Here is a 27269-nt window from a genome sequence, read left to right on the forward strand (position 1 = left end):
GATGGTTCTTTCATTGAAATGTTGAATTATTTATTCTCTCTCTATTTCAGTCGTTTTTTGACATCTTAATAAGTTTAATCAATGTCTTTGCATGTACTATGTAAGTGTATGTAAAGACAAATTGGATTCTCACTGTTTGGTGTCGTAAAATGCGATAACCAGGAGGTCAAAGTTATCTGTGTGTAAGCACAAACTTACAAAAATAGTAGGTACTATGAAGTGAAACTGTAAGTTTAATAGAAAAGGATACCTTTCAAATTCCATGAAACTTTGGGGGAATCCCGGGAACTTTAGTTAGACGCATTGTTTGGTAACATAATAGTGATATTGTTAGTTTCAGCTATTAGCACTTCCTTTTCTATGAATTTTAAGTAGTATAATACAACTGGCGATTCGATTAATGTTAGTAGGTTTCTGCACAATATAGCTCTACATATTCATAAATATCACCAAAACAATGGAACACATTACGACGAATTCCGTGCTGAATAGCAATCATTAGAAGAGAAAAAAGGTCAATCCACTTAAAAGAAACAAATTATTTAAATAAAACAGCTTTATAATTCCGTAACTTTGATAATAATGTAGGTACATTTAAAATAGAGATGTAATAAATGTTTAATTCAATCAATAGTATTATGAATAGCCTGGCTGGCTATTATAGCCATGAAACAATAAGCATTATTGGTAGATTGTAGTTTAAATAAATAATTTAAAGCTTTTTGATATGTAACTCGATCCCATTTACTATTTATTACCTACCTTCATGTTATGATTGCATTAGATTACGAAGATCAACCATTAGACTATCAAAAGCCTGTTCTAACACATCCTAGATCTAGACTCTATATTTTTTTCTAAAATGACAGATGTTTGCATGTCTTTTTTTATGTAGATTTTAAATACAAAATCAAAAGCTAAAATTAAAATTTTTGACACATTTTTAATGTTTTATTCGATTTGAAGTATAATTATGCTGTTCTAACTAAAATCTTGGTTCAAAATTAATTTTAAAAGGTTTCGCTGATAGAGTAAGGCCATCTACGGGTTCGATTGAAGGCATCGATTCTCCAGGAGGTAGTTTTAAATTGAACCTTTGCAGAATATGGGTCAAGAACATGAACAGCTCCGATCGGGCCAAACCTTCGCCGATACATCGTCTCTTACCTAAAAAGGGAAAATACACTGAAGAAATAATAATTGATTTTATGTGCATAGGATGAAAATGAATATGAATTCATGTCATGAGTAACTAATATCCCTACCACAATCCCTACGTCTTAGATGACAAATATTCGAGTAAATATTACCATTCATTGTTAAACAAATAAAATAAAATAAATAAATAAATAAATTCACAAAACGAATGACAGAGCAGCCCAATTTGATACAGACATTTTTGAGTGATTGAAAATAATTGAAAATAAATAGCAATTCTACCGTAAACAAGGCCCGTTAGAAAATCCACGTGTATCTAAATAAAAATATAGTGAAGGTAGATAAATATTACAATAAGTTTGTTTCTTACCAGCACCAAACGGCATGAACCACTCGTCCTGCATGAGGTTCCCTTCCTTCGTAAGAAACCGTTCTGGCTGGAACACTTCGGGGTCCTTCCAATGGCTGCCGTGGTGGAGGTCATGTAGAGCCAGCAGAACGAAAGTGCCCTGAAAATAACTGCGACTTATGCCCGTTTTCACCAACCAAGCCACCAACCACCAACCGTCCCTAACTTTTAAGTGAACAAAATTCCTGTTATGTGTTTCTTACTTAAAAAATAGGGATTGATGGTGAAAACGGCATTATTCTCATATACGCAAAAAAATAATGATAACTAGTAACTTGTTTGTTAATATTTACATTAAATATAACTCGCATTATTAATATAATTCTTATTTAAAATGCATGTTCTTACTTAAAAGGCCAAGGGCCTACGTACCTGTTTGTGTTTTAAGCGCTAAATGCAGATTTAAATATAAATGTTTAGTTAATTTGCAAGCGGTAAATAAACTTGTGCGTATTACAAGTTTATAACAAAATCTCCGAATTAAAACATAATTTTCGTTGCGTGGATCTACAATATTTATGTACCACATTTTTTTGCAAAACAAAAAGTCAGTTAACATTTTTCGTTAGCTTCATCATACTATAGCTATTTTTAGTGTAGGTACGTAAGTCGCATTTCAATATCTGGAAAAATCGAACTTTCTAAGCAGCTCAGATGGTATGAGCGAACAGTACCCGGCAAGCGAAGTTCGTGGGTTCGATTCCCACTTTAGGCATATCATTTAAATTTTCATATCTCTTTAGCTAATCCACTTACATCACAATAATAATTGCATGGAAAATTTATTTTTACCTTGGGTATAATGTAGTCGCCAAGCTTTGCTTCCGCCAACGCCATGTGCGGTATACCAACGGGCGCGATGCTCGCCATTCGCAAAGATTCCATTATCACAGCTTCGGCGTATACCATTCTGTAAATATTTGCTATAATTGTTTAATGGACTTAATGATATAAAGCGAAAATTAATATCATGAAGATAGCACAGAAAGTTTTTCATTATGTAAACGTGTCATATAACGTAAACAATCGAAGTTGTTTTGTTTGTTTAACGTTACGAATAACGCCTACCTATAGGTATTTTTGTATTTATTTTTATGTTTACGAACAATAAATTACGGATACGGAAAGTAATAAAACTTTGATAAAGGCGACCTAAATAGGTTATGCACTTTCTTTGTGCATTATCAAAAACTCGTAAATAAATTAACGTTTAATTAGTCAAGTATTTAATTTTATAAGTATTTTGCTCAGTCATAAGTACTAATATTATAATGCGAAAGTAACAGACTGTCCGTCTGTCTGAATTACACAATAATTTTCATGAATCTTTGGTAGAAGACGAATTGGACCTTGGCGAAGTAAAAGTAACATTAGGACCTACGGCTGAAATGAAATCCTGAAAAACTTTATTAAATTAGTTTTTAATTACCTTTTTCTGTCGCTTAGCGCCGGAGCCCTATTCTTGCCAACCACCTCGTCAATCTCGTTCTGCAATCGTATCTGAATAGCATCGTTGTGAATCAGGTAGAGAAGCATAAACACAGCTGTATTGTTCACCGTCTCTACGCCAGCCTCTAACATGTCTAAACATACCACTTGCAGATCTTCTTCACCTAATAAAGTATCAATAAATTCATCGTCAAAAGGAACAAGCGATTAAAGGACATGTGTAGTTATTTTGTATGTTACACAATCAATTTATTTTATTTTTAAAATTAATGGTACCTCTTTACTTACAAAACGTTTCACTTTTATTGTGCATTTCTATTAAAAAGGCATCGATCACGTCTCTAGGGTTAGTTAAGTCCAGGCTTTCCTTGTGTTCATCTATAATTTCCTGAAAATAAGTTTTCTTTTAAGGCTTGGTATTTCTGCTAAAGTAGGTATTTCGCGCTGTCAAAATCTGCGCGCGCAATTCTTCGCCGAAGACAGCGCGCCAAAGAGCTCCCGCCACAATTTCCAGCTACATAGTATAGAAATACGCAGTTGGTTAGGTTAGGTCGACTTCCTTCCCTTCAAGCGTCACACTCACAACACTTTCTAATACAAATCATATCCAAGTGATACAAATTAAAACACCTTACAGACTTTTTGGGAATATATTCTAGAATCGAATAAATATGAAATATAACTGCAGAAGTAAACACGGTTCAAAGTGGCCGAGGCGTCGCCTGATCTTCTGGAAGTTCTGCGCCGGCTTAAAGAATTTCAAGATTACGTCACCCGACCTATCGGTAGGCCCTTGGAAGCTTGAGCGACTGGAAAAACATTTTATGATAAGTTACTCTTAGTAGCGATTATTTAGAGCTTGGATAATAAATTATAGTTGTTGCAATTCACGAAGCTTTGCATGTGGTTAATAACATTAATCAGTACACGCATTAATTTTGTTCAGTCTCTTTGTTTATTAATAAATAAAAATATCATACTAAAATTGCAGAAACATATTTGTTTGTATTGGTCTGGGTGTTTTCTTTCTATAATATGTATGACGTATGTACGGGGTTCTGTATCGAAAATTACTATGAGCATCACACGCGGTTACCTGCTTACCTCTGTGCACTCATGGGAGTTTAAGCAGAGGTCCCTAGAGTTTGACTTTGAGCTTTGTTTATAGTCATTACGAAGCAGACTGATGGGAAACTGCACTGTCTTGAATTCGAAAGGGCAATTTGACGGTGTTAGGGGAATTCTAGGAATAAATACAGAGTCTCCTCATTGAGATTGAGACATTTCAATTTTAGATTTCACTTGTCTTGACATTGAACACAATCTGACATGGAGTTTTCAAACACTTGTAAAAATAAAAAGTAATTAAATCAAAGGCACTAAGTAGTATTGATATCAACTTCGAAGAAAATGACTGCCAAAATTACTTTCTACCCGTTCCACACGTCTTTCATGAATTATATTAAGGAATTGTTAAGCTAAATTTCAAGTAGATTGAACCAAGGAATCACTTTGTCCCATACAAACTTTGCCCCCGTTTTTCACCCCCTTCATTTCATGACCCCATTTCGGAAAATCTTTTCTTATGAGATGCCTACGTCATACAAAGAACACACCTTCCAACTTTCAGGTCTCTACGATATCCGTCAGTCATTTAGGACAAAGCATTTTCATTAGTTGTCCAATACTCTATCGTTCCAGGTATGTCATTGACAGGAGGGCGCTACTATCTTAATGGGTTATTCATTAGTCCCAACTTTATGCCACTTGACATTTCAGAATCGTTTGACTTTAGATACCTAAGTGATTTGATATTCGGAGTCTTTTAATGAAATCAAGTTCTGAAATAACTTGAGGTGTTGTACCCGATCAAGCTTTTCATCGCAGGACAGTTAAATGGTTTTATTATTAGTTTCTTCTCTAAGTCTTAATTTGTCAGAGTAGGTAAAGGCTCCATGAGAGCAAAATTTAGCATTATAATACAGTGTGAGTCACGTTAAAGTGTACATATGAAAATAGATGAAACTAGACCTATTTTTATCGACAAAAAAGAGGTCAAAAAATTTTTGAGATTTTTTTTAAATTTTTTATAGAATTTTTTTTCTTCCAATTACTTATTGTAAAGAAAACGTAATAACTTTTAAACTAAGCGGTATATCCTGATAAAATAAAAACAGTAATAATGCTAAATAACAGGCGATACTAAAAAAATACATAAAATACACAAAAAATGGCAACAAATAATAAAAAATGAGAATTTTTGAAAAAAATCTGCTTTAAAATTTGTGTTTTTTTGGTTATTTGATAAATTTCTCCAAAAAATGCCCCTATAACAGGTGGTTTTTATTACTTTGTATTATTCTCTATCGTATTATCTTTGTAAAACCAAAAATCGCATGTCTCTATCCCTATCACAACATTTGCTATGATCGTTTGAACAAAGGCCTGCCACAACATTATTCTCCGCTACAGTTAGAGACAATTTTAATTTTAACTAAAAAGCTTATTTTACTTCGAAATCTTTTGTTTTTATTTGAAATCTAACTTGTCTTTATCAAAATAACAAATCTAGGGCCATTTTCAATTTCGTTGTTAACGAAGCGTTGAATGGCGCGCCCGGAGAGGCTTAGTTCAAACGATCATTGCAAACGTTGTGATAGGGATAGAGACATGTGATTTTTGGTTTTACGAAGGTAATACGATAGAGAATAATACAAAGTAATAAAAACTACCGGTTATAGGGGCATTTTTTGGAGAAATTTATCAAATAACAAAAAAAACACGAATTTTAAAGCAGATTTTTTTCAAAAAGTATCATTTTATATTATTTGTTGGCCTTTTTTGTGTATTTTATGTATTTTTTTAGTATCGCCTGTTATTTAGCATTATTACTGTTTTTAATTTATCAGGATATACCGCTTAGTTTAAAAGTTATTACGTTTTCTTTACAATAAGTAATAGGAAGAAAAAAAATTCTATAAAAAATTAAAAAAAAATCTCAAAAATTTTTTGACCTCTTTTTTGTCGATAAAAATAGGTCTAGTTTCATCTATTTTCATATGTACACTTTAACGTGACTCACACTGTATAGTTTTTAATTTTTTTCTTGAAATATTTGACGCCTTGTAATCTCTCGTTAATATATAGGTTCACACAAATAAATAATGTTTGACTTCGACTTTAATAATTATGCTCTTACATAATTATAAATAAACTAGGTTTCCGCCCGCTGCTTCGCCCGCGTGGAATTTTTCGGTTTTTATATATTCTATTACACTCAGATATAATGTGGCTTTCTATCGGTGAAAGATTTTTTTAAAATCGGTTCAGTTGATCCCGAGATTACCCCTTACAATTTAACAAATATACAAACACACAAACTTTACCTCTTTATAATATTAGATATAGATAGGTAATTTGAAACCCTATTTTGTTTTATTCTTTTTTTTATTTTAAATATTTCACAATCCAAACTAATATTTACTGTAAGTAAATGCTAAATAGTAAATATTAGTTTGGATTGTGAAATATCCTACTAATATTATAAAGGCGAAAGTTTGGGTGTCTAGATGTCATGATGTCTGGATGTTTGTTACTCTTTCACGCAAAAACTACTGAACGGATTTTGTTGAAACTTCACAGTATTATTGTTTATAACCCAGATTAACATTATGACGATATGTGGCAAGTAAATTTCAATAAATAAATAAGACGTGTCTAAAAAGCGCCATCTATCGTCATTGGTTAAAATCTACAGCACTGGACAAACTACGGTATGACGTTCGTAAATATTCATTCGGGGGAAGCCGTGAAACGCCATCTATCAACAACGAAGTAAAACATCATATCTAACGGGGGTAAAACGAAGTCGCGGGCTGCCACTAGTTTATAATAGGTAGCTTTCCCTCCGCAACCTTATTGGTATTCCATGTATGTGTCTTTTAACTGATTTCTGTTAAACATTTCATGTAAAATTTGTCCAGTTATAACTCTATTTACATCTGCATCTGTAAGCAAGGATTCATGTTCTCCAGCCCAGATGCCGAGTACAGAATCGTCTTTCAGTGACGTGCAGCTGCCCCTATATTTGACCTAATTTTTATTATTTATTTGTGTCATTGTGCTCTTCTAAAGAGTGTAAGACGATTATATGTAGGTACTATAAAAATGTAATTTTAACTCATTGGTTTTGTCTCATATTTGAGGAATGTACATACTATGTATCATGAGTAGGGTCTTAGTTTAAAAGGATGCCAACGATTTAAATTTCAATAGGTAGACAAAATTCATAATTCTTAATTATCAAAAATTTTAGCTTTCTCCAGTAACACTGATGTTATTATACTGTGACTCATCAAAGTCATAATTGTCAAAAATATTGACAAATCGCGAACTGTCACGACCAAAAAACTGACACGCGTCCGTCCTCCGTAAGCGCCACCGCGCGACTGATTGAGATTGTCCAAGCCGTCATGAGCGATTTTTTCCACATTTTTTAACATAGTAACTAAATAAGAGCCAATATAAAAATTTCATCCGTTAAAAGCCCTCAAGTTATTTCTGAACTTTAGTTTAGTAAAAGATTCAAAATCTCAAATCGCTTATTTAAAAAATAAAACCATAAATAGAAAACGAATAGAGGTAACTTTGGGAATTTATTCTATCGAGTCAACTTCATCAAATCGTGTTTCCATCCGTTAATAGCCCTAGAAAATATCCTCAACTATGCCCAAATAAAATCTTAGCCTTTAATTTTACTGTTTAGTACCTCAAAAATGAAAAATGAAAACCTCATTTTCGCCATTTTCACTGCTACCCGGCCTTAAACAGATTTATTAGACTACTGAGATCGTATGCAGCTATCGGTGGATTGTAGAAACCAGTTCAGTGGACATAAAAATAGCTTATATTTTGAGTAATAAAACCTGAGTTTAAAAATGCTACTAAGATAATAATATGGGCATAAAGAAACAACAAAATGTTTATTTTTCTTATTGCATGCTACATATCAATCTGTCCAAGTAAAAACAAGATACAGGGTAACTAATTAAAAAAAAAAACAATAAAAAACTGTAGCGACGTTTGGTAATTAATGTAAAGTTTAATTAGTGATTCTAAATGTGTTTTAAAATGCTGTTTGTTTTCTAACAATAAAAAAGAAATAAAAAAAGTCTTGCTCTTTATGTTTGAACTTTGAACATTGACTACATGTTACAAGTCACAACAAAAACGTAAAACTATTTTTTTAAGCCATTTTTTTAATTATTAATTTTAATATTAATTTAATACCAATCGATCAACGTGGAAAGCATTAGGGGAGGCCTATGTTCAGCAGTGGACGTCCTATGGCTGAAATGATGATGATGATGATGAATATTAATTAAATATTTTACACGACATTCGTTTGTTTGCGTCTCATCTCTATCATGACACTGAGAAGATGCCGACCAAAAGCAAAACAGTATAAATATTATTTTCAATATTATGTAATTTATGTCGAGATTTCACGGTCATATTGGACGCAAAGATATTATTAAGCTTAACTGCTATCTTATCTGCACGGATACATAACTAATTATATCTCGATGGTTTGACGCAGATTCAGATTTAGAGAAGCAATGTTATTTGTGTTGTTTTTTACGCAGATGATTATTAGAATTATAAAACAATAACATCTATACAGTCGCAAGATATTTTTATATTGATTCATATTTAGAAATAAAAAAGATCATTTTGCACCTTTTTAAGCCAAAAATACTTTAAGACTTGAACTCTATCCGAACGAAGTCACGGGCGTGCATGATATATCTTTAGGTAGGTACCAGTTATCTGTTCATTTAGTTCGTATGACAGTTTTAGGTGAAGTACACCTTGAATTGATCATTTGCATGAGGATTGAATTGATTAAAATAATATAAAGCCGAAGTAAGTATATTTGCAAAGTCAGATGAGTGTTTTTAAAAATGTAATAACTTAGATAACCCTGTACGCGTCATTATTTGAGAAAAATAGGTTATAACCTTGGTGTTTTATTATTGTCTGAATTATCGCTACATATCTTAGTTCCTTGTTGTTCAATAACTCACTCTTAGAAACTGGTGAAGAGCCCGATGCACTGCGGTCATTTCGGTGTACCCTATGAAGTCTGGAATGACGTGCCTCAGGTAAGGCATAGAAGTTAACACTCCACCGCTCATATCCGCCACTTTGAAACACCGATTGATCAAATCACAGAGGTTTTTGAGACGTTCATCATCGAGTTCGTATCTAAAAAAGATAGTAATTAATTAATATGACTGCATTTTGTTTTTACAGTGTTACACGCACTATAAGCGTGTTTAAATTATTGTTATGCAGATAATAACACTCAGTTTAACGTGGTTTAATCATGTTCTACATAAGATATACATGACTACAGAAACCATAGCTTAAGCTCGGCTTAGTTTCCTGGTTCGATTTTGGAACCCAATTTAGAACATGATTTGTTCCAAGTTGGTTTGGGTCTAGATGTGCATTTATGCATGTACAGAAGAAACTAATACACATTTAGCAAATTATAGTGGGTATGTTCCTTCTTAAGCATCCTGTGAAAGTCATCACGTTACATTTAATGAATAAAAATGAAATCAACTAAAATAGTGGATAGGAAACAAAAATATTCTCTTACCTTTTCCCCGCTACAAACCGCCATACGATATTGATGATGGAAATGTCAAACATGCCATTGACTAGAACTGGTGCGCGGATTTTTTGTAGCCTATCCACTAGAGTTTGACATTCTTCGGCGATATGGAGTTCCATCTGTCTGGAGCCGTAGCCGAAGCCTTTCAGGAACTTCAGCGCTACTCGTCTGGTTTTACTCCAGGATGAGCCGTCATTGAAAACAATACCTGGAGGTTTCAGTGATAATAAGGTGTTTACGTTTACCAAGTTATACAAGTAATAAACGTAGGTGCGACAAAATTTTAATCTGAAGTGGGATAATTGGACATCTACAATTTTTCAGTTACTTAGTTCGTAAAAATAATAAGCAGTCGAGCTTTTCTTTTCATAACTAGAGAACGGTCAGATTTGCTACGAATTTTGTTATGCCTTTTATATCATTACTACGAGAAATAAGAAAATCTATGTATAAGCAATAAATAGTTACTAGGTAGGTACTCACCAAGTTTTTTCCCAAAAGACCGCATCGTGTACAAAAAGCCGTCGGGCCGTCCGTCAAATACATCTCGCGCTATGACATCCTTGATCAAATCTTTGCCAAACACAACCACGACGTTTACGACGCCAAGTCTTAGACCCAGCAAGTTCCCGTAACGGTGAGACCAAGACTTCCACACGCTATGGTGATATTTCACTTTCTTTAACTCAAATAAAACCGACAAAAGATTACCTACAATTGGCAGTATTTTAGGTCCTAAAAAAGAAAACTTAGCATTTAGTTCACTATGAAACATCGTGTAAAATAATGTTAATTTTTAATATTAACCTGGGGGGTATAAGTTTGGTCTATTCACTCTTATATTTAAGAAAAAATAAATCAAAATTATTACAACGATTATTGCCCACATCCTGGTGGTTACACGGTTAAACTGAAAATATTAAATTCAACAGAATTTAACCATCATTCATATGGATATGAGTAATTGTCATACGAAATTTCATTCAAATTAAAACATGATGTTTAGTTAGATAATATTGATATTCATATTTTCTTTAAACGATTTCCAATGAACACGAGTCTACTATTGTTAACTGGTTTTATTTACCCACCTAAAATCTTAATAGTAGAGCGGATTTACGTGTAACTGTGACACAAAAATAATAGTTATGTATCCTCAACCCATAGGAGTTCCACTGCTAGGCACATCTCTCCATGCAGTGAAGGCACAGAAGGTAGCTATGCAGGCTAGGTTGTTTTTTTTAAGTTTCAAAGTTTTCCTTCCCTTGCACGATTATGTTGTGCTTAGATTTCTCTTACATTACAGGTTACCCCAATGCGATAGAGTAGATTAATTAGTACTTATTATCTAACAAATAAAATTGCCGGTAAAATATTGGTATTGTACACGCCCGCCCCGTTAGATAGCGAAGCTTTTTACAAGGTTTTATTTAGTTTCACCTGTATAACATAAATTAGTTCAATTGCCACAGACAGCACCCAACTATCATACATAGTTGAAACCATTTCACTATAAGTACGAGTACCTACTTAATACTTACAGTACTTCGAATATATTTAACTGAATCATGTTAGTATAGATTACATAGATATGATTAGAAGCTGAATAACGGCCTATCTCAGTTAATTATCCACCAAAACGCAATCAGCTGTCGTTGCATCTCATTTTACACCGATAAGGGTCTACGAAATCAAACTATGTAGTAGTCCCTGATAACCACAATCTCATTACTTAGAATGTAAATAATGATAACGTTTTTTATGGCGTTATGAGAAACGGGTGCGTCGATGTTAGAGATAAGACTATGGTGAATAATAATATGATAAAAGGGATGTTGTTGTTTTACTCCCATAAGTCGTAGGTTTAGTTTAGTCGTAATTTAAAACAACTAATAATAAATTTTATTTTATTTTAGTTAGAAGAATTCGTTTATGTATTTAATTTCAATAAATTCATTTGGTATAGTTTATAGCAATGTTTGGTCTTTCTTTTCGATTAAAGGTCTCGTATGTTAGGTAACGGGCATTAAAATTATCCTCTTTATTACAAAAAGTTAATGGAAATGACATTTTAAACCCGTGTTTTTTTTAATCCACAACGAGGAAGCTCTTGGCCTGTATCTCACCTGATGGTAAGTTAATCCCGGGTTCAACTTTTTTGTAATAAGGGGTTATGTGCCTTTATTCTTCTCTGAGTTAAATACGTCTAGGAATACCCGTGTGAGTCAGACGTCAATGCGATTTCCGGTAGATAAACAATGAATGCAATACAGCAACTAAGCAATTTGTCGAATGTTAGGCCGATTTTTTCAAAGCAGCTTTTACGGTTGACTCAGACTATACCTGGGTTTACTCGGTCTATTATCCGATTGTATTTGAGTTTTAAATTGAGCAATCACCCCATAATTTACTCCAGTATTTACTGCATTTGTTCTCTATAAGGATAGAGATTCAAATACCCTCTTGGGTATTTTAATCTAACTCTGGACGTCAAGAGGTGATCTTGATTCAGACGACGTCTCGCGGAGGCGTCAATAAAAACGCGGAAAAAGGGAATTTATTGGCATTCAAAACTCGATTCAAAAGTATTAGATTAAAGCCTGTGAACTGTGGCTAATATTGATATTGAAATTCACCATGAGCTTAATGATACATGTCTACGTTGACATACAATAAATATCAATTTATAGAAATAAGCTCTACTATGCTACCTGTAATGTCTGTTTATTTACTTAGAATCTGTGTACGCAGTACGACGAACTATTGAATAAGTAAATAAAAATATTTAATTTCTAGCAAAATCATAAGATCCAAACATTTTCGTTATTCTTTTAAAACACGATCATAATGTATTTAGTGTAAAAAAAATATTTCGTTAATTTAGTTCTAAAATCATTTCAATCTCTCTTTGTACAAAAAGTTCATAAAGTTAATTTAATAGTTACTAAATGTAATATGAGTAACCGATCATGACTTTAACGTAAGACAGACGCAACTCTACATTATCGCAGACATGCCCACCTAGAGATTGCAATCCGGATTATTCGAAATTCGAAAATATCTGAAAAATCCGGATTTTGAGGCTATAAAAAAATCCGGATTTTGACTTTGAAATCCGGTTTTTTCGAATATTTTACCCCAAAAATTTTATCATAAAATCATAAACCAAAATATCTATTGAATGCAACATGGATGCAAAACAAGCGAAGTTTTGATTGAACTTCGTCGCACAATAACGCGATATGCCGCATGCGTAAGTGAATTCGCTAGTCGGCCAGTGAGTTTTATACGAGACGCTGATTCTGAAACACCATATCGCTGAGTTTTAAAGAGCAGCTAAATCGGCAAATATCCCTTGCAAGTGTAAGTCATCATCATCATCATCATCTCAGCCATAGGACGTCCACTGCTGAACATAGGCCCCCCCAATGCTTTTCATGTTGCCTGGTTGATAGCGACCTGCGTCCAGCGCCTTCCTGCTACCTTTATGATGTTATCGGTCCACCTTGTGGGTGGACGTCCCACGCTGCGTTTTCCGGTACGCGGCCTCCACTCCAAATTCAAATTATTTATTACATGTCACTCCAGAACCTTGCTGCCCCATCGGCCGTCAGTTCTGCGTACTATGTGCCCTGCCCATTGCCACTTCAGCTTGTATCCGTCGGGCTAGTATGTCAGCGACTTTAGTTCGTTTACGGATCTCCTCATTTCTGATTCGATCTCGTAAAGAAACACGGAGCATAGCCCTCTCCATAGCACGCTGTGCACTTTGAGCTTCTGTATAAGGCCTATAGTGAGAGGCCACGTTTCCGAACCATAAGTCATCACTGGTAACACACATTGGTTGTAGACCTTAGTCTTCAGGCACTGAGGTATTTTGGACTAAAAGATGTTGCGTCGTTTCCCATACGCTGCCCAGCCGAGTTGGATTCGACGATTGACCTCTTTCTCGAAATTGGACCTACTCAGCTGAATCGTTTGTCCGAGGTAGACATACCTGTCAACAATCTCTAGAATTGAGCTCCCAACCGAAACTGGGTAGGGCGCAACATGGACATTGGACATAAGCTTTGTTTTCTCCATATTCATCCGCAGGCCAAGTGTAAGTAGAGATCTTCAACCTCGCCCATCTAGTTCACCCAGCGGATTCGATTTGCTTACATTAATTCATCTCGAAATGTGAATATGAGAATAATGGGAGTGATTGTGGAGAAATCCTTAAAAGAGTTCTAAACAGGTTGTTGGCTATACCGCCGACCATTTAGCTGGGTTGATGATGGAGTCAAGAGGTGAGCATAGGAACTCTTAAACGAAACGGCGGAATCGCATCGAACTTGGGTTCGTTGGATTTGTCTTTTGGAGCAATTTAGTGCTAAATGATGCCCAGGGTCCTGATGATGGATTCGGGCGGTGGCCATAGGAACTCCTAAATGAAACGGTGGAAACTCATCGAATTTGGGTTTGTTGGATTTGTCTTTTCAAGCACTTAAGTGCTAGATGATGTTCAGGGTCCTGATGATGAAGTCAGGAGGTGGCCATAGGAACTCTTAACCGAAACGGCAGAAACTTATAGAGTTTGAGTTCGCTGGATTCGTCTTCCCGAGCACTTTGGTCGTAAATAATGACCAGGGCCCTGAGATTGAAATACAACTGAAAAGTGTAAAATAAAATTATAATAAAAAAATTAGCTCCCCTGGCCTACCTGGAAATCTTTATAGACTTCGGACAGGTCTGCCGTCGTAAGGACAATCTGTTCAGGTGTCAGGTGGGGATTCTTGGATGGATCAAACTTGGAGTGCAAGTGTGGTTTTGTTCCCCAGTCGACGAAGCACATGATGTCGTGCCCTGCGTGCCCAAACAACTGCAAGCAGGAAGATTTAATGAAGGCTACTGACAACGCCACTCTTGTGGCGGAGTTTTGGGCTGACGCTGTGTAGGTTTGTTGTCGACACGACAAGAAGAAGAATAAAAAAAAATATTTTATAGGTACAAGCAAGTTTTTATTCTGAAATGCAGTTGTACTAAAACGAAAAAAATAATGCAAAGTTCAAATAACTTCGAAAGCTTGTAGCGCAAACCGAAAAAAAGAGGAATAAATTCCATGCGCGATAATAAAATAAAACGCTTTTTTTCAAATACTTACATCTTTTTGAATAAAACTACGTTTTATTTAAATTAAATTGATGGTTTAAAAAAATTACTCAATATTCGAAAAATCCGGATAATCCGGATTTGTACGTAACACAAATCCGGAAAACCGGATTTAAGAAAAATCCGGATTTTGCAATCTCTATGCCCACCTCCACATGTTAAGTATTACGATTTGTACAAAACATTTTATTGATAAATTAATGTTATTTGTACAAAAAACAGCATCTGAAATCATGCGAGATGTCGGTAATTACAAGCGCGTCGCGACTTCGCGAGCGAGTCTATATAACCGGCGAGACCCTCTCTCGCCTCTACATTGCATGCTCGGACATTGCCCACTATAGTACACCACACCACGCTTTATCTCTTGTTTAGAATCGACTAATTTATCAGTTAAGTGATGGCGCCTATCAATGCGGCTGACGTTAATGGGAGCAAGGCCTATTCGCCAGCTAAGAAGACGCTTCCAGAAGTCGAAACTGAGAATGGAAAATCATCCAAGGGGTATGTGTCAATGCATGCTAATTGTAAGTCAAGATCAGCGTTCAGATAAAACGTTTCAGTATAATCATTTTGTTCAATAATTTCGCGAAACAGTCATAAATTAATAAAGCAAATGTCTGAGTGTAGTAATTTACCATGTTTTTTAGGGTAGTGTGGAGGACAAAAGATTTAAGAAACATTAATGCGATACATACTTATAATAAACACTACTTACTTGTATAATCTGATATGAAATTAAAAGAAATAGAGAGGTAACTCGTCAATCATGTCCAGGCAGCCAGGGTCGAGTCATTAAATGCAGGCAATTGAACGAGATTGTACTGGTTTTGATCCTTGCCTTAAAAATCCGTGCACTCGATTTATTTATAAAGATATGAGTGATAGCAATTTAATGAATAACTGTAGGAATAAAAAATCACAACAGTTATATTATTTACAATACTGGTTTTGTGCCATAAACTTTCTTGCGAACGTTCTAGTTATTTATCAATGAAAAGGTTATCAAAAAAGTTTAAGAAAATAACAATGACACAATGCCATTGTTTTCATCCATAAACAGTACCGGGCGTAGTAATGAAGTGTTTTATTGATGTTGGCATAGTTAAATTATGTAAGTAACATTAGTATCATATTATGGCAAGACATAGATCAAGATCTGTAACTGGAGAAAAGCTGTTGGTATGTGGAAGATCGTTGACATAGGTCGACGGCAGACTGCATTCTTAAGGATTAATAAGCAGTCATCATGGCGTACGAACGACAGCATATAAAGCTAACTGTGGTATCACAAGTAGATGTAATACGCGCGATTTTATTACAAAAATGTACAGTTACTACAGTCTGACGCTGTACTCGAATATACGCGTTTGTAGAGTCATTAGAATAGAAGCCATAGTATGATTGATGATTTGCAGCCTACTCGGGACCAAAATAACCCTTTATGCACAATACATCGAAAAACAGCTCTACACGTCTGTATGTTAGGTTTACGCCTAAAATCAATAAGCATAAATACTGTTAGAGAGAATTATAGAACTAAAGGAGATATAGGAGCTAAAGGTGGGGTTGTAGGCATGGGGAACCCATTATTTCTCTGGGTTATAAAATCCTTATTAAAATGTACCTATGTCTTTAGTAAGAAATCAAGAGTGTTTAAAATACATCGACTTTTAAATTAGAGTTATGTATGGCTAACTTCTCCCCGATTTAATAAGCACGGTCTTATCAAAACTAGTTTGAAACAAAAAATACTAAATAATGATAATAAATTCAGATTATTTTTAGACGGTGTAAAAATAGCTTGACTTTAAATCACTAAATTATTAAATGCGAATATTACTTAATTTCTACTTAGTAGGTGCAAATACATTTGCAAATCAAATGCAAAATAAATGATATTCTATATTTAGCAAATGGCGTTACTTCTGCCAATAAATAACAATTAATGTAAGAATTAGAAAAAATAATTATTACGCAATAGCTTTGATTTAATACGTAAAATTAACAAGCGCGTGTTGCATTACTCAAATTCATTCACCACGTGGAAAATCATTTGAGACTTGCTGTACTCGAATTTGATTCTTATCATCGATGTCTCAAGGCATATTAATTGACAGATTTGGATTTGCAAGACTTATTTTTACCAGTAAACTGCTATTAATGTAATACAATCTTCGTGTGTGCACTTTTTCTATTTATTCCTCATCCTTCATAATGACTGGGTTTCTGGACGTTTTCCCTACAAAACGTGATAATTACTTGTATAGACTGGTTATTTGACGTGCTGTGTAATTTAAAGAGGTTTTACGAGATTATTGTTTTTATAATTCCAGGTACTCGTATGAGACGCTTCTGGAAACTGCCAATTTCCTGCTGTCGCGAACCTCGGTGCGCCCGCGCATCGGCGTAATTTGCGGCTCTGGGATGGGTGCGTATTGGAAAGACGGTACTTATTGCTTTGATTTATTCTCGTCTATCATCAATTGGCATTCTAACATTACATCAAATCAATTGTCAAGGCATTGAACACCTCTTAACCATGTTTGGAATTGCAAATTTTTTGTCACAATTATTTAGTTTTTAAGTCTGTAAATTTTAAGTTTTTGTTGATTGAATTTACAAAGAGGTTAATGTAACTATTTTTCAAAATATCTTCGAGTTATTATTTTGTTAATGTATGTTTTGTTTTATCTGCAGGATCTTTGGCTGAAAACATAGTGGATCCGGAATGTATACCATACGAGGAGATTCCAAACTTCCCAGTTAGTACAGTTGAAGGCCACCACGGCAGATTAGTATTTGGAAAATTGGAAGGAGTGCCAGTGGTTGCTATGCAAGGACGATTCCATTATTATGAAGGATACCCACTATGGAAGGTACCTACGTTTTTATAGAACATTTTTATTAGAGTTAGTTTAACTTACTAACTTAAAAAGTCATAAATTATGGACTACCTAATCAAGCAAGTTTTTTTAACTTAATTGGTTGTCAGACATGGATCAAAGGTCAGTTAATTGGTATTGGCAATAAAAATATGGACTAAAGTCCGAAAAGAATCATTCTTTTACAAATAATCATCCATGGCAGTAATTAAAACACATTTGTAAATTGTAGAGTCAAAAATACATTTAAACGAAAACGCACGTTTAAATACTAATGGACCATAATGGACATTGACAAAAGGTTACAAAAATAACTATCAACTTGGAAATATACTGATAGAATAACTGATAGAGAGATCAATAAAACATTACTTATGGAATGTTACCTATTCGCGCCTTCCTTACGCGAACGAGTAGTAAAACTCTAGTGTAAATAAATACGTGTGTTTCGTTTGATTGTTGTGACGTAGGTTGAATGCAAACCGCAGCTGATGCAATATTTCATGAATTGTCATTGGTAATGGTTAAGTACCATTAATTAATTTGTTTTTCCCGTATGACGAGTAAGATTGATAAGGTAGTTTATTAGGATCGTGCTAAGGGCCTCGTATAAAGTACAGAAGGCAGATTTTGACGCATTGGAATTTCCATTCAGACGCGAAAACATACAAATCTTACTTATACGAATATCTGGTGCAGATTTTCAGGCTCAGAAGTGGGATTCTTCGAAATATCTATCCAATTCTAGGAGCTTTAACGTTGAGTTAGTTGAAAAAAAGTCAATGAGTTCTAACTTTTTTTCTCAAAATGTTAGGTACATTTTCCTCGATTTGATTATCGGCTTTAGATAGGAAATTAACATAGATAAAAATGCTTAAATATTCGTATGGAAATATCTCGATGGATGACGCAAAGTATCGTCGCGACCCCCAGCGGGTGGGTTATCTCGTGTTTTGAACGAATATCACAATAAGAGAGTACGCGGCACGATAATAGCTGCTGACTGTGGCATCATACCCTTGAGATTTAAATTATTTTTTATCCTTCTGTAGTGATATAAAATAATTTCCTTCCTAGATAAGCCAATATGAATTTAACATCCGAAAGTTTTTCTACGCATGGTAAAAGATAGAGTAGCTATTATAAAAGTAACCTAATACTATAATATTTGAACACCTGTTTGCCAAAATTGTCTTGAACATTTTGAGATATCATAATTTTACGTACGGTTACCATGCAGTTAAAAGATAAAAATACGTTATTTAAATATTATTTGTAAAATAAGTGGTCATCTAAAATGTTAAACTATACGATCAAAAGGTTAATCGTCACCTCGTTGGACAAATAAACGTATTTTTAAATCGGGTTGTGGAGAAACTAGTCCTACGTTATAGTAAAAGATAAAAATCAATAAGCTCACCAGAGGTTAAATGAGGATCAAGTAGCAAGTAAAATCAAGATCTATCAGTTCGAACTCGACCCTCGTGATTTAATTATCATCCAGTGATTTTTAATTGATCTTGTTGAATGAGATTAGATTGAATCACAAAGATTACTCGGTTAAGTAATTATCTAATTTATGACCAATTACGTTAACATGACAGTTAATTTCAGAACAGAAATTACAGTCTATTTAAGGTTAATTAAAAAGAAATTAAATGACGCCCACTACGATCAAGTGAACTATAAGAAACAATAAAGGACCCGAGCTTACTTAGGTGAATTTGGTCTTCAAGAAGGTCATATTAAGTACTTTCTGGTGCATACCCATATTGTAGGGTTACAGTTTTATGCAAAGCAAAATGAAAATTACTTTAGAAGGAGAGATTTCATAATCTTTAAAAATTATTGTTTAATATTTCAGTGTTGCCTCCCAGTTCGAGTGATGAAACTCATCGGAGTACAAACATTGATCGCTACCAACGCCGCCGGCGGACTGAACCCGAACTACAAAATCGGGGACCTCATGATCGTGAAGGACCACATCAACCTGATGGGCTTCGCTGGGAACAACCCCCTCCACGGGCCCAACGACGAGAGATTTGGACCCCGTTTCCCACCGATGAACAAGGCTTACAACTTCGAATACAGAAAAATCGCTAAGGAGGTAAGATTTTGATAGAACTTACACGTTTTTGACGATAAAAGTCTAAGCGAAAAGTATCACAACCTTGTTATGTATTGTTGAGTCGCTTTTAAGTTTTTAGAAGCCGATTAAAATGAAAATAAACTTAAATTTTCGAGCAGAACAGTACATAATATAGACACAGTAAGTCATCGATATTTATGTTTATATTTGGTTAATTGGCCGCATAATTTTTCATGATAATAATACATAATATGAAAAATAAAACGCAAGCAATAGTGCGCAACTTGGAAGTCATTAACTTGAGTCCGATAACCTCCGGACCTAAGAAATAAGACAAACGTTACATACAACAGTTCAGTAATAAATAAAATCAATACATAGATCTGGAAAAATCTAAAGTTGATCAGTGTTTTATTGTCATCAATTAAACGACAACCGTGTATTTTAAGAATTAGTAGTTTCAAGCTGGAATTGTTAAGAATTTTGAATTTATTTTTGAGTAATTTCGTATTGGCCATAAAATAATATAAAATTAGTTACGATATTTTAAGGGCTTCATGTAGCTTCAAAACTTAAAGACTGATGTATGTTAACCTATAGTCTCAAGAAGTCTTAGGGTTCTTGATCTAAAATAAAGTCTAAAACGACATAAGTACGAACATATTTGATTTTATTGATATAACACGATCGACGTAAGGGATCTTGTCGTATCTATTGTAATTATCCTAGTTCCTACTTATCTAATTGCTCGTTTAGGTATGATCGTTCCGTACACTATGTGACCTATTAATGAGGCCCTGAGAACGGAGATATTGGATTTAGATAAGTAGATAATTACTGTCGGTTGACTTAAGGCTTGGTATTTCTGCTAAAGTAGGTATTTCGCGCTGTCAAAATCTGCGCGCGCAATACTTCGCCGAAGACAGCGCGCCAAAGAGCTCTCGCGGCTACACAGTATAGAAATATGCAGTTTGGAAATACGCAGTTGGTTAGGTTAGGTTGACTTCCTTCCGTTCAAGCGTCACACTCACAGCACTTTCTAATACAAATCATATCCAAGTGATACAAATTAAAACAACTTTCTAAATTTTTGGGAACATATTTTAGAATCGAATAAACATAGAATATAACTGCCAAAGTAAACACGGTTCAAAGAGGCGTGGCGTCACCCGACCTTCCGGAAGTTCCGCGCCGGCTAAAAGAATTTCAAGATTACGTCACCCGACCTATCGGTAGATCCTCGGGAGCTTGAGCGATTGGAAAAACATTTTATGATCAGTTACTCGTAGTAGCGATTATTTAGAGCTTGGATAATAAATTATAGTTGTTGCAATTCACAAAGCTTTGCATGTGGTTAATTACATTAATCAGTACACGCATCAATTTTGTTCAGTCTTTTTGTTTATTAATAAATAAAAATATCATACTAAAATTGCATACATATTTGTTTGTATTGGTCTGGGTGTTTTCTTTCCATAATTTATGTATAACGTATGAGTACGGGGCTCTGTATCGAAAATCACTATGAGCAATAAGCATCACACACGGTTACCTGGAGTGCATTACCGCAGCAAAAAGCTTGCCATCTTAAATAAACGGTATAATATCCGAGGTTTCGTCAGTACAGTTGCGAACAAAGATGTTTGTGTAGTGTAGTTGAGTTGAGAGGTCAGATTATTGAAATAATAAAACGAACATTTTATTTTTTAAATACATTTTAAAAATAATGTACATTACAGATAACAATGAGAGGATGACATTGCAAGGTGGTGCCAGTCCAGTCTTAAATCCGTTGATATATGCTGCATCTGCCATGTTTTTGGCTAAAAGATTCTTCTATCTTGCAGTTTAGACTTTTATTACAGACCTCAGACAGTATTTTTGGAAAACTTTTACGCATGGTGGAGGAAGGGACGCTCTAGAGACTCAAGTCTAGAAGGAGTCACATGAACTCCAAGTTTTACATCCGTTGACATCTGCTGCATCTGCCATCTTTTTGGCTAGAAGATTCTTCTATCTTGCAGCTTAGACCTTTAGCTACAGACCTTAGACAGTATTTTTGAAACATTCTTACGCATGGTGGAGGAAGGGACGCTCTAGAGCAGTGGTTCTTAACCGGTGGTCCGCGGACCACTGGTGGTCCCTGGAGGCATTCCAAGTGGTCCACGATGTGCACTTGCACACCTTGGTCAAAACCACTTTTAACTGATTTTTGCAGTCAAACTGGTTTTGACCGATTATGAGGTGGTCCCTGACAAGACGGAAATTTGGTAAAATGGTCCCTCATGACTTAAAGGTTAAGAACCACTGCTCTAGAGACTCAAAACTACAAGGATACACATGAACTCCAGTTTTAAATCCGTTGATATCTGCTGCATCTGCCATGTTTTTGGCTATAAGATTCTTTTATCTTACGGCTTAGACCTTTAGCTACAGACCTTAGACAGTATTTTTGTGAAAATTCTTACGCATGGTGGAGGAAGGGACGCTCTAGACACTCAAGTCTACAAGGAGTCACATCAACTCCAGTTTTAAATCCGTTGACATCTGCTGCATCTGCCATCTTTTTGGTCTTCCATCTTGCAGCGTAGACCTTTAGCTACAGACCTTAGACAGTATTTTTGTGAAAATTCTTACGCATGGTGGAGGAAGGGACGCTCTAGAGACTCAAGTCTACAAGGAGTCATATGAACTCCAGTTTTAAATCCGTTGACATCTGCTGCATCTGCCATCTTTTTGGCTAGAAGATTCTTCTATCTTACAGCTTAGACCTTTAGCTACAGACCTTAGACAGTATTTTTTATCATTTATTTGTGTCAGTGTGCTCTTCTAAAGAGTGTAAGACGATTGTATGTAGGTACCTACTATTAAAATGTAATTTTAACTCATTGGTTTTGTCTCATATTTGAGAAATGTACTATGTATCATGAGTAGAGTCTTCGTTTAAAAGGATGCGAACGATTTAAATTTCAATAGGTAGACAAAATTGAATTGAATTTAAGCTTTCTCCAGTAACTTTGATATTATTATACTGTGACTCATCAAAGTCATCATTGTCAAAAATATTGACAAATCGCGAACTGTCACGGCCAAAAAACTGACACGCGTCCGTCCTCCGTAAGCGCCACCGCGCGACTGATTGAGATTGTCCAAGCCGTCATGGACGATTTTTTCCACATTTTTTAACATAGTAACTACATAAGACGCAATATAAAAATTTCATCCGTTAAAAGCCCTCAAGTTATTTCTGAACTTTAGTTTAGTAAAAGATTTAGAATCTCAAATCGCTTATTTTAAAAATAAAACCATAAATAGAAAACGAATAGAGGTAACTTTGGGAATTTATTCTATCGAGTCAACTTCATCAAATCGTGTTTCCATCCGTTAATAGCCCTAGAAAATATCCTCAACTATGCCCAATAAAAATCTTAGCCTTTAATTTTACTGTTTAGTACCTCAAAAATGAAAAATGAAAACCTCATTTTCGCCATTTTCTCTGCTACCCGGCCTTAACCCAAGTTGTGAAGGATGATTTATTTATCAATACCGGAATAATAAATAAATAGTTTTAGAACGCATTTGTGTTGATCACGTGAACTTCTTTTACGTCATACTACAAGAATACAACGTTCAAAATAATTCCAATTTAATCCTACCTAACTAATTAATAATTTCTAAAATGCTGAATCCAAAACAGAGTAAAATAGCGCGTATTGGGGGGAGACGTATAAATGTCCAGCCGTGGACTAGCTAGTACCTATGCGCGATGATGATATGGACGATAAATGGATGGATCTACCTTAGGATATTGTTTTCCAACGCAAAAAAAGCGAAAGAGGCTAATCGAAAAAAGAAATAGCATGATGAAATTTTAGGGTTACATCGCACAATTCACCAAAGCTGCCATGCTTCGGTTAACATTGCCTAATATGCTAAAGGAGATACACCTTATTCTTCCAGGTGGCCAAGGAACTGAACATCGACAACATAGTGCAAGAAGGCGTGTACACCTGTCTCGGCGGGCCGAACTTCGAGACCGTGGCCGAACTCAACATGCTGAAGATGGTCGGAGTGGATGCCGTGGGCATGTCTACAGTGCACGAGGTTTGTAACGCCTAGAACTTTCTTTAGTTCCAAATACTTAATTTAAACCCTCTTATTTATTAAAAAAAAAGTATCGTTACACACGTAGTGTATCGCTACAAACACGCGTCAGCAGCGCGCTTAAAAAACATGGTGTGCACAGACCCTTAAAAATTACTATCGTCAGGCCTGGCTCACTCCGCGCGGTACATCCGATAATTACCTACAGCGAAGCGCCCCGGCGGGTATTATATCAGTCGAGTGTCACGCGCGCGCCCGTCAGGACGCTGGCGTGCGTTGTAGTACCTAATTCTATGATCGAAGTATTATTAAAAAATGGACATAAAGAGAAAGAAATATTATTGTGCGGCGTTCGGGTGTTTAAATTCGAAAAGAAATCTACCGGATTTATCTTTTTTTTCGCTTCCCAAAGATGCTGAAAGGTATGTTGGCCATGTAGGTAATCAATAAATTCTTAGGATAGTATAGGAACCTAACCTACCATGACTACTGCTCAGAATGCGTTCGTTCGTTTCAGCCAAATGACGTCCACTGCTGGACAAAGGCCTCTCCCAAGGTTTTCCATAATGAATGCGTACTTTACCTACTATCGTACCTCATTAAAAATAAGTAGATTAATTATTTTTTTACTAGACACTACTAGACAGCAACCCTAACAGCGTAAGAAGAGTTCAGAGGCACGCGATAGAAAGAGACAAAACTTGAAGGTGAATAAAATTGTAGGTACGTAGTGCTGTGCGAGCTGAATTCCACTGTATCGCGTCGTAGCAAGACTCGCATTTATTTAAATCGTCTTGCGGAGTAATCCTTCTGTACCTGTACTATTACTTATTCTGTGCTATCGTAGCAAGATCAATATTTGAGAGAAAATGAGAAAGTAGATTAGCGTAAACGTTGATAGCATTGTTTGTTTAGTTTAAAAAAAAACTTTTTTTTTTCTGCTTAGGTACCATGCATATCGTGTACCTTTCTTACTTAAAAAAAAAATAAGTCAAAACAAGTCGAGCAAAAAAGCGGCACGGCCTCTCAACATCAAATAAACCGCACCTTCCGCGACGCGAACTTTAACGATTTTTTTCTGACACAATCATGGTACCCCAACAATATTGGTGTTATTTGAAAGCCCAATAAATATCCTTAAAGAAAAACACATTTAATTTCTTAATAAATGATTAACATATACCATAAATGTGACTTGAAAAAATACCTCACTTTGGGCCCACCTATGGGATCAATTAGACCAATTTTTATGGTTATAAAACCAAATAATGATTTCACGTGTCCTCTTTAACAGATGGATAGCAATTAAACCCAACTTAACAGTTTTATAGTCATAAAAGTTGGCTCTAGCGTAACTACCTATTTTTTGAAGAAGTGACTCTGGACCCTTCTAAAGACACATTTTTGGGGTAAAAACCTTTCCTTTAATGAAATGAAGGTTAGAACTAGGCTTTTAAATGGTACCAATATTGGTGGGAAGTGGGGATGCATACGTTTGAAAATGCTTGTCGCGGGAGGTGCGATTTATTTGACGTCGAGTGTATTTATGTAAAACGTTAAAGATTTCCTGGCCTGGACTTGGTATTACATGGATCTCACAACTTTTCAACCGACTTCAAAAAAGGAGGAGGTTCTCAATTCGACCCGTATGTTTTTTTTTTTTTTTTTCTATGTTTGTTACGCGATAACTCCGCCAATTATGAACCGATTTGAACAAATCTTTTTTCGGCGTATAGGTAATACCTCAAGGGTGGTCCCATTTAAATTTAATAATAAAAAAACAACCCCCAAGGGTGGAAAATTGGGGATGAACTTTTTTATACGCAATATCTCCGCCGATTATAAACCAATTTGAACGATTATTGTTTTGTTGAATAGGTATTATCAAAAGGGTGGTTTCATGCGAATTTGAAGAAAATATTTCACCCCCAAGGGTGGAAAATTGGGGATGAACTTTTTTATAGGCAATATCTCCGCCGATTATGAACCATTTTTTTTTGGTCTCAGTGTACTGCCTACCTTCAATAGTAACATCAAGGTAATAATTAGTTAACTAAAAAGCAAGAAATAAGTAAAATTTTATAAAAAAAAATAAAACCGACTCCAAAAAACCTACACTAAAACGTAGAAAAATAATTACTAATTACCTACTTATTTATTAGGACGAATTATTAATATTTATGTAGGTATACCATGATTGATACTTTTGGAGTCGGTGCAGGCAAACTTTACATGTTTCATAATCTTGGCACCGACTCCAGAAGTATCAATCATGGTATACCTACATAAAGATTAATAATTCGTCCTAATAAATAAGTAGGTAATTAGTAATAATTTTTCTACGTTTTAGTGTAGGTTTTTTGGAGTCGGTTTTTTTTTTTTTTATAAAATTTTTTACCGTAGAACAACTGAGTTGCGAGACTTGTTTTTTTTGACAAGTATTGTTTTTGATGGGATCATGTATTCTCATTCCAGGTTATCATAGCGCGGCACTGCGACATGAAGGTTTTCGGTCTATCTCTGATCACGAATGAATGCGTCACGAGCTACGACCATGACTCCGAGGCGAACCACGAGGAAGTGTTAGACGTGGGCCGCATGAGACAAGACATGCTCCGCAAATACGTATCCCGACTAGTGCAGAGGTTCGCCAGTTCAGACGACGCGTCCCCATGAAGTTTGGACTGCCTTGAACTGGAAATTTCCGAAGCACTGATAGCGGAAAAGACGCTTTGATGATAAGACAATTTTGTAGTTAAGCGAGAAACTGTCATCTTGACACAGATAAGAGCGTCTTTTCTGTGTGGGGACCCCATAGCTCTAAAATACTTTTAATTTTTGTTTCATTTAGAAAAATATGATAAGTAACATACTGTTAATAGATATCGACTATTGTGCGGTCACTGTATGTATAAAACCCCTTATGTATGTCTGTGTTCAATTTAAAATTAGATAAAATATTTCAAGAAAACAAATACACATACCTACAATAATTTATTATAGACTTACTAAACATTACTTAATAAATTATGAATAAATAAATAGTAGAACAAAAATGATACTTAAAATAGTTATCATTAAATTAAGATAAGTTTAATTAAATAAAATAATAATATAAAGATATAAGTACACGAATTTTAATCAATTTTTATTATGAAACCTTTTTTGATCTGATTATTATATTTTTTAAAGAATGATTTAAGCTATCTTTACTTACTTCATGATCTTAAAACCCACAAAAAATATGTTATACCTATTTATTTTTGAAATAGCAATATAACTGAATGTGTAATTAATTGAAATAAACAATATGTTGTACTCGTACTGTAAGAAATAATAGCC

General features: G+C 35.0%; 2 protein-coding genes across 3 annotated transcripts; one reads left to right on the forward strand and one right to left on the reverse strand.

The window, feature by feature from the left end:
- Positions 1-79: 79 nt before the first annotated feature.
- LOC135077543 (farnesoate epoxidase-like) lies at positions 80-10666 on the reverse strand. The gene is made up of 9 exons (XM_063972090.1): positions 10506-10666; positions 10182-10433; positions 9684-9906; positions 9103-9283; positions 3305-3404; positions 2997-3180; positions 2360-2477; positions 1529-1667; positions 80-1167 (listed from the first exon to the last, which is right to left on the reverse strand). Exons 1-9 carry the CDS (start codon positions 10585-10587, stop codon positions 986-988), a joined length of 1461 nt encoding a protein of 486 aa, XP_063828160.1. The 5' UTR covers positions 10588-10666; the 3' UTR covers positions 80-985.
- A 4488-nt stretch (positions 10667-15154) lies between these two features.
- LOC135077544 (purine nucleoside phosphorylase) lies at positions 15155-27124 on the forward strand. Of its 2 annotated transcripts, none has more exons than XM_063972091.1 (6): positions 15155-15353; positions 17186-17298; positions 17550-17728; positions 19599-19841; positions 23784-23927; positions 26403-27124. In XM_063972091.1, exons 1-6 carry the CDS (start codon positions 15250-15252, stop codon positions 26601-26603), a joined length of 984 nt encoding a protein of 327 aa, XP_063828161.1. In that variant the 5' UTR covers positions 15155-15249; the 3' UTR covers positions 26604-27124. The 2 variants fall into 2 exon arrangements, with proteins under 2 accessions (XP_063828161.1, XP_063828162.1); XM_063972092.1 differs by having other exon boundaries at positions 17186-17280.
- Positions 27125-27269: the final 145 nt, after the last annotated feature.

The sequence above is a fragment of the Ostrinia nubilalis genome, chromosome 13 (genome assembly GCF_963855985.1).
Source record: "Ostrinia nubilalis chromosome 13, ilOstNubi1.1, whole genome shotgun sequence".
NCBI classification, from domain to species: Eukaryota; Metazoa; Arthropoda; class Insecta; order Lepidoptera; family Crambidae; genus Ostrinia; species Ostrinia nubilalis.

What these genes read in the sequence shown, in the direction of transcription:
- LOC135077543 (XM_063972090.1), bottom strand. Translation starts at nt 10,587, where the DNA reads ATGTGGGCAATAATCGTTGTAATAATTTTGATTTATTTTTTCTTAAAT. An exon ending in ACCAAACTTATACCCCCCAG is followed by an intron (nt 10,434 to 10,505) that starts GTTAATATTAAA and finishes TTTCTTTTTTAG; the next exon opens with GACCTAAAATACTGCCAATT. An exon ending in GCGCTAAGCGACAGAAAAAG is followed by an intron (nt 2,478 to 2,996) that starts GTAATTAAAAAC and finishes AAATATTTACAG; the next exon opens with AATGGTATACGCCGAAGCTG.
- LOC135077544 (XM_063972091.1), top strand. Translation starts at nt 15,250, where the DNA reads ATGGCGCCTATCAATGCGGCTGACGTTAATGGGAGCAAGGCCTATTCG. An exon ending in AATGGAAAATCATCCAAGGG is followed by an intron (nt 15,354 to 17,185) that starts GTATGTGTCAAT and finishes TTATAATTCCAG; the next exon opens with GTACTCGTATGAGACGCTTC. An exon ending in ACAGAAAAATCGCTAAGGAG is followed by an intron (nt 19,842 to 23,783) that starts GTAAGATTTTGA and finishes TTATTCTTCCAG; the next exon opens with GTGGCCAAGGAACTGAACAT.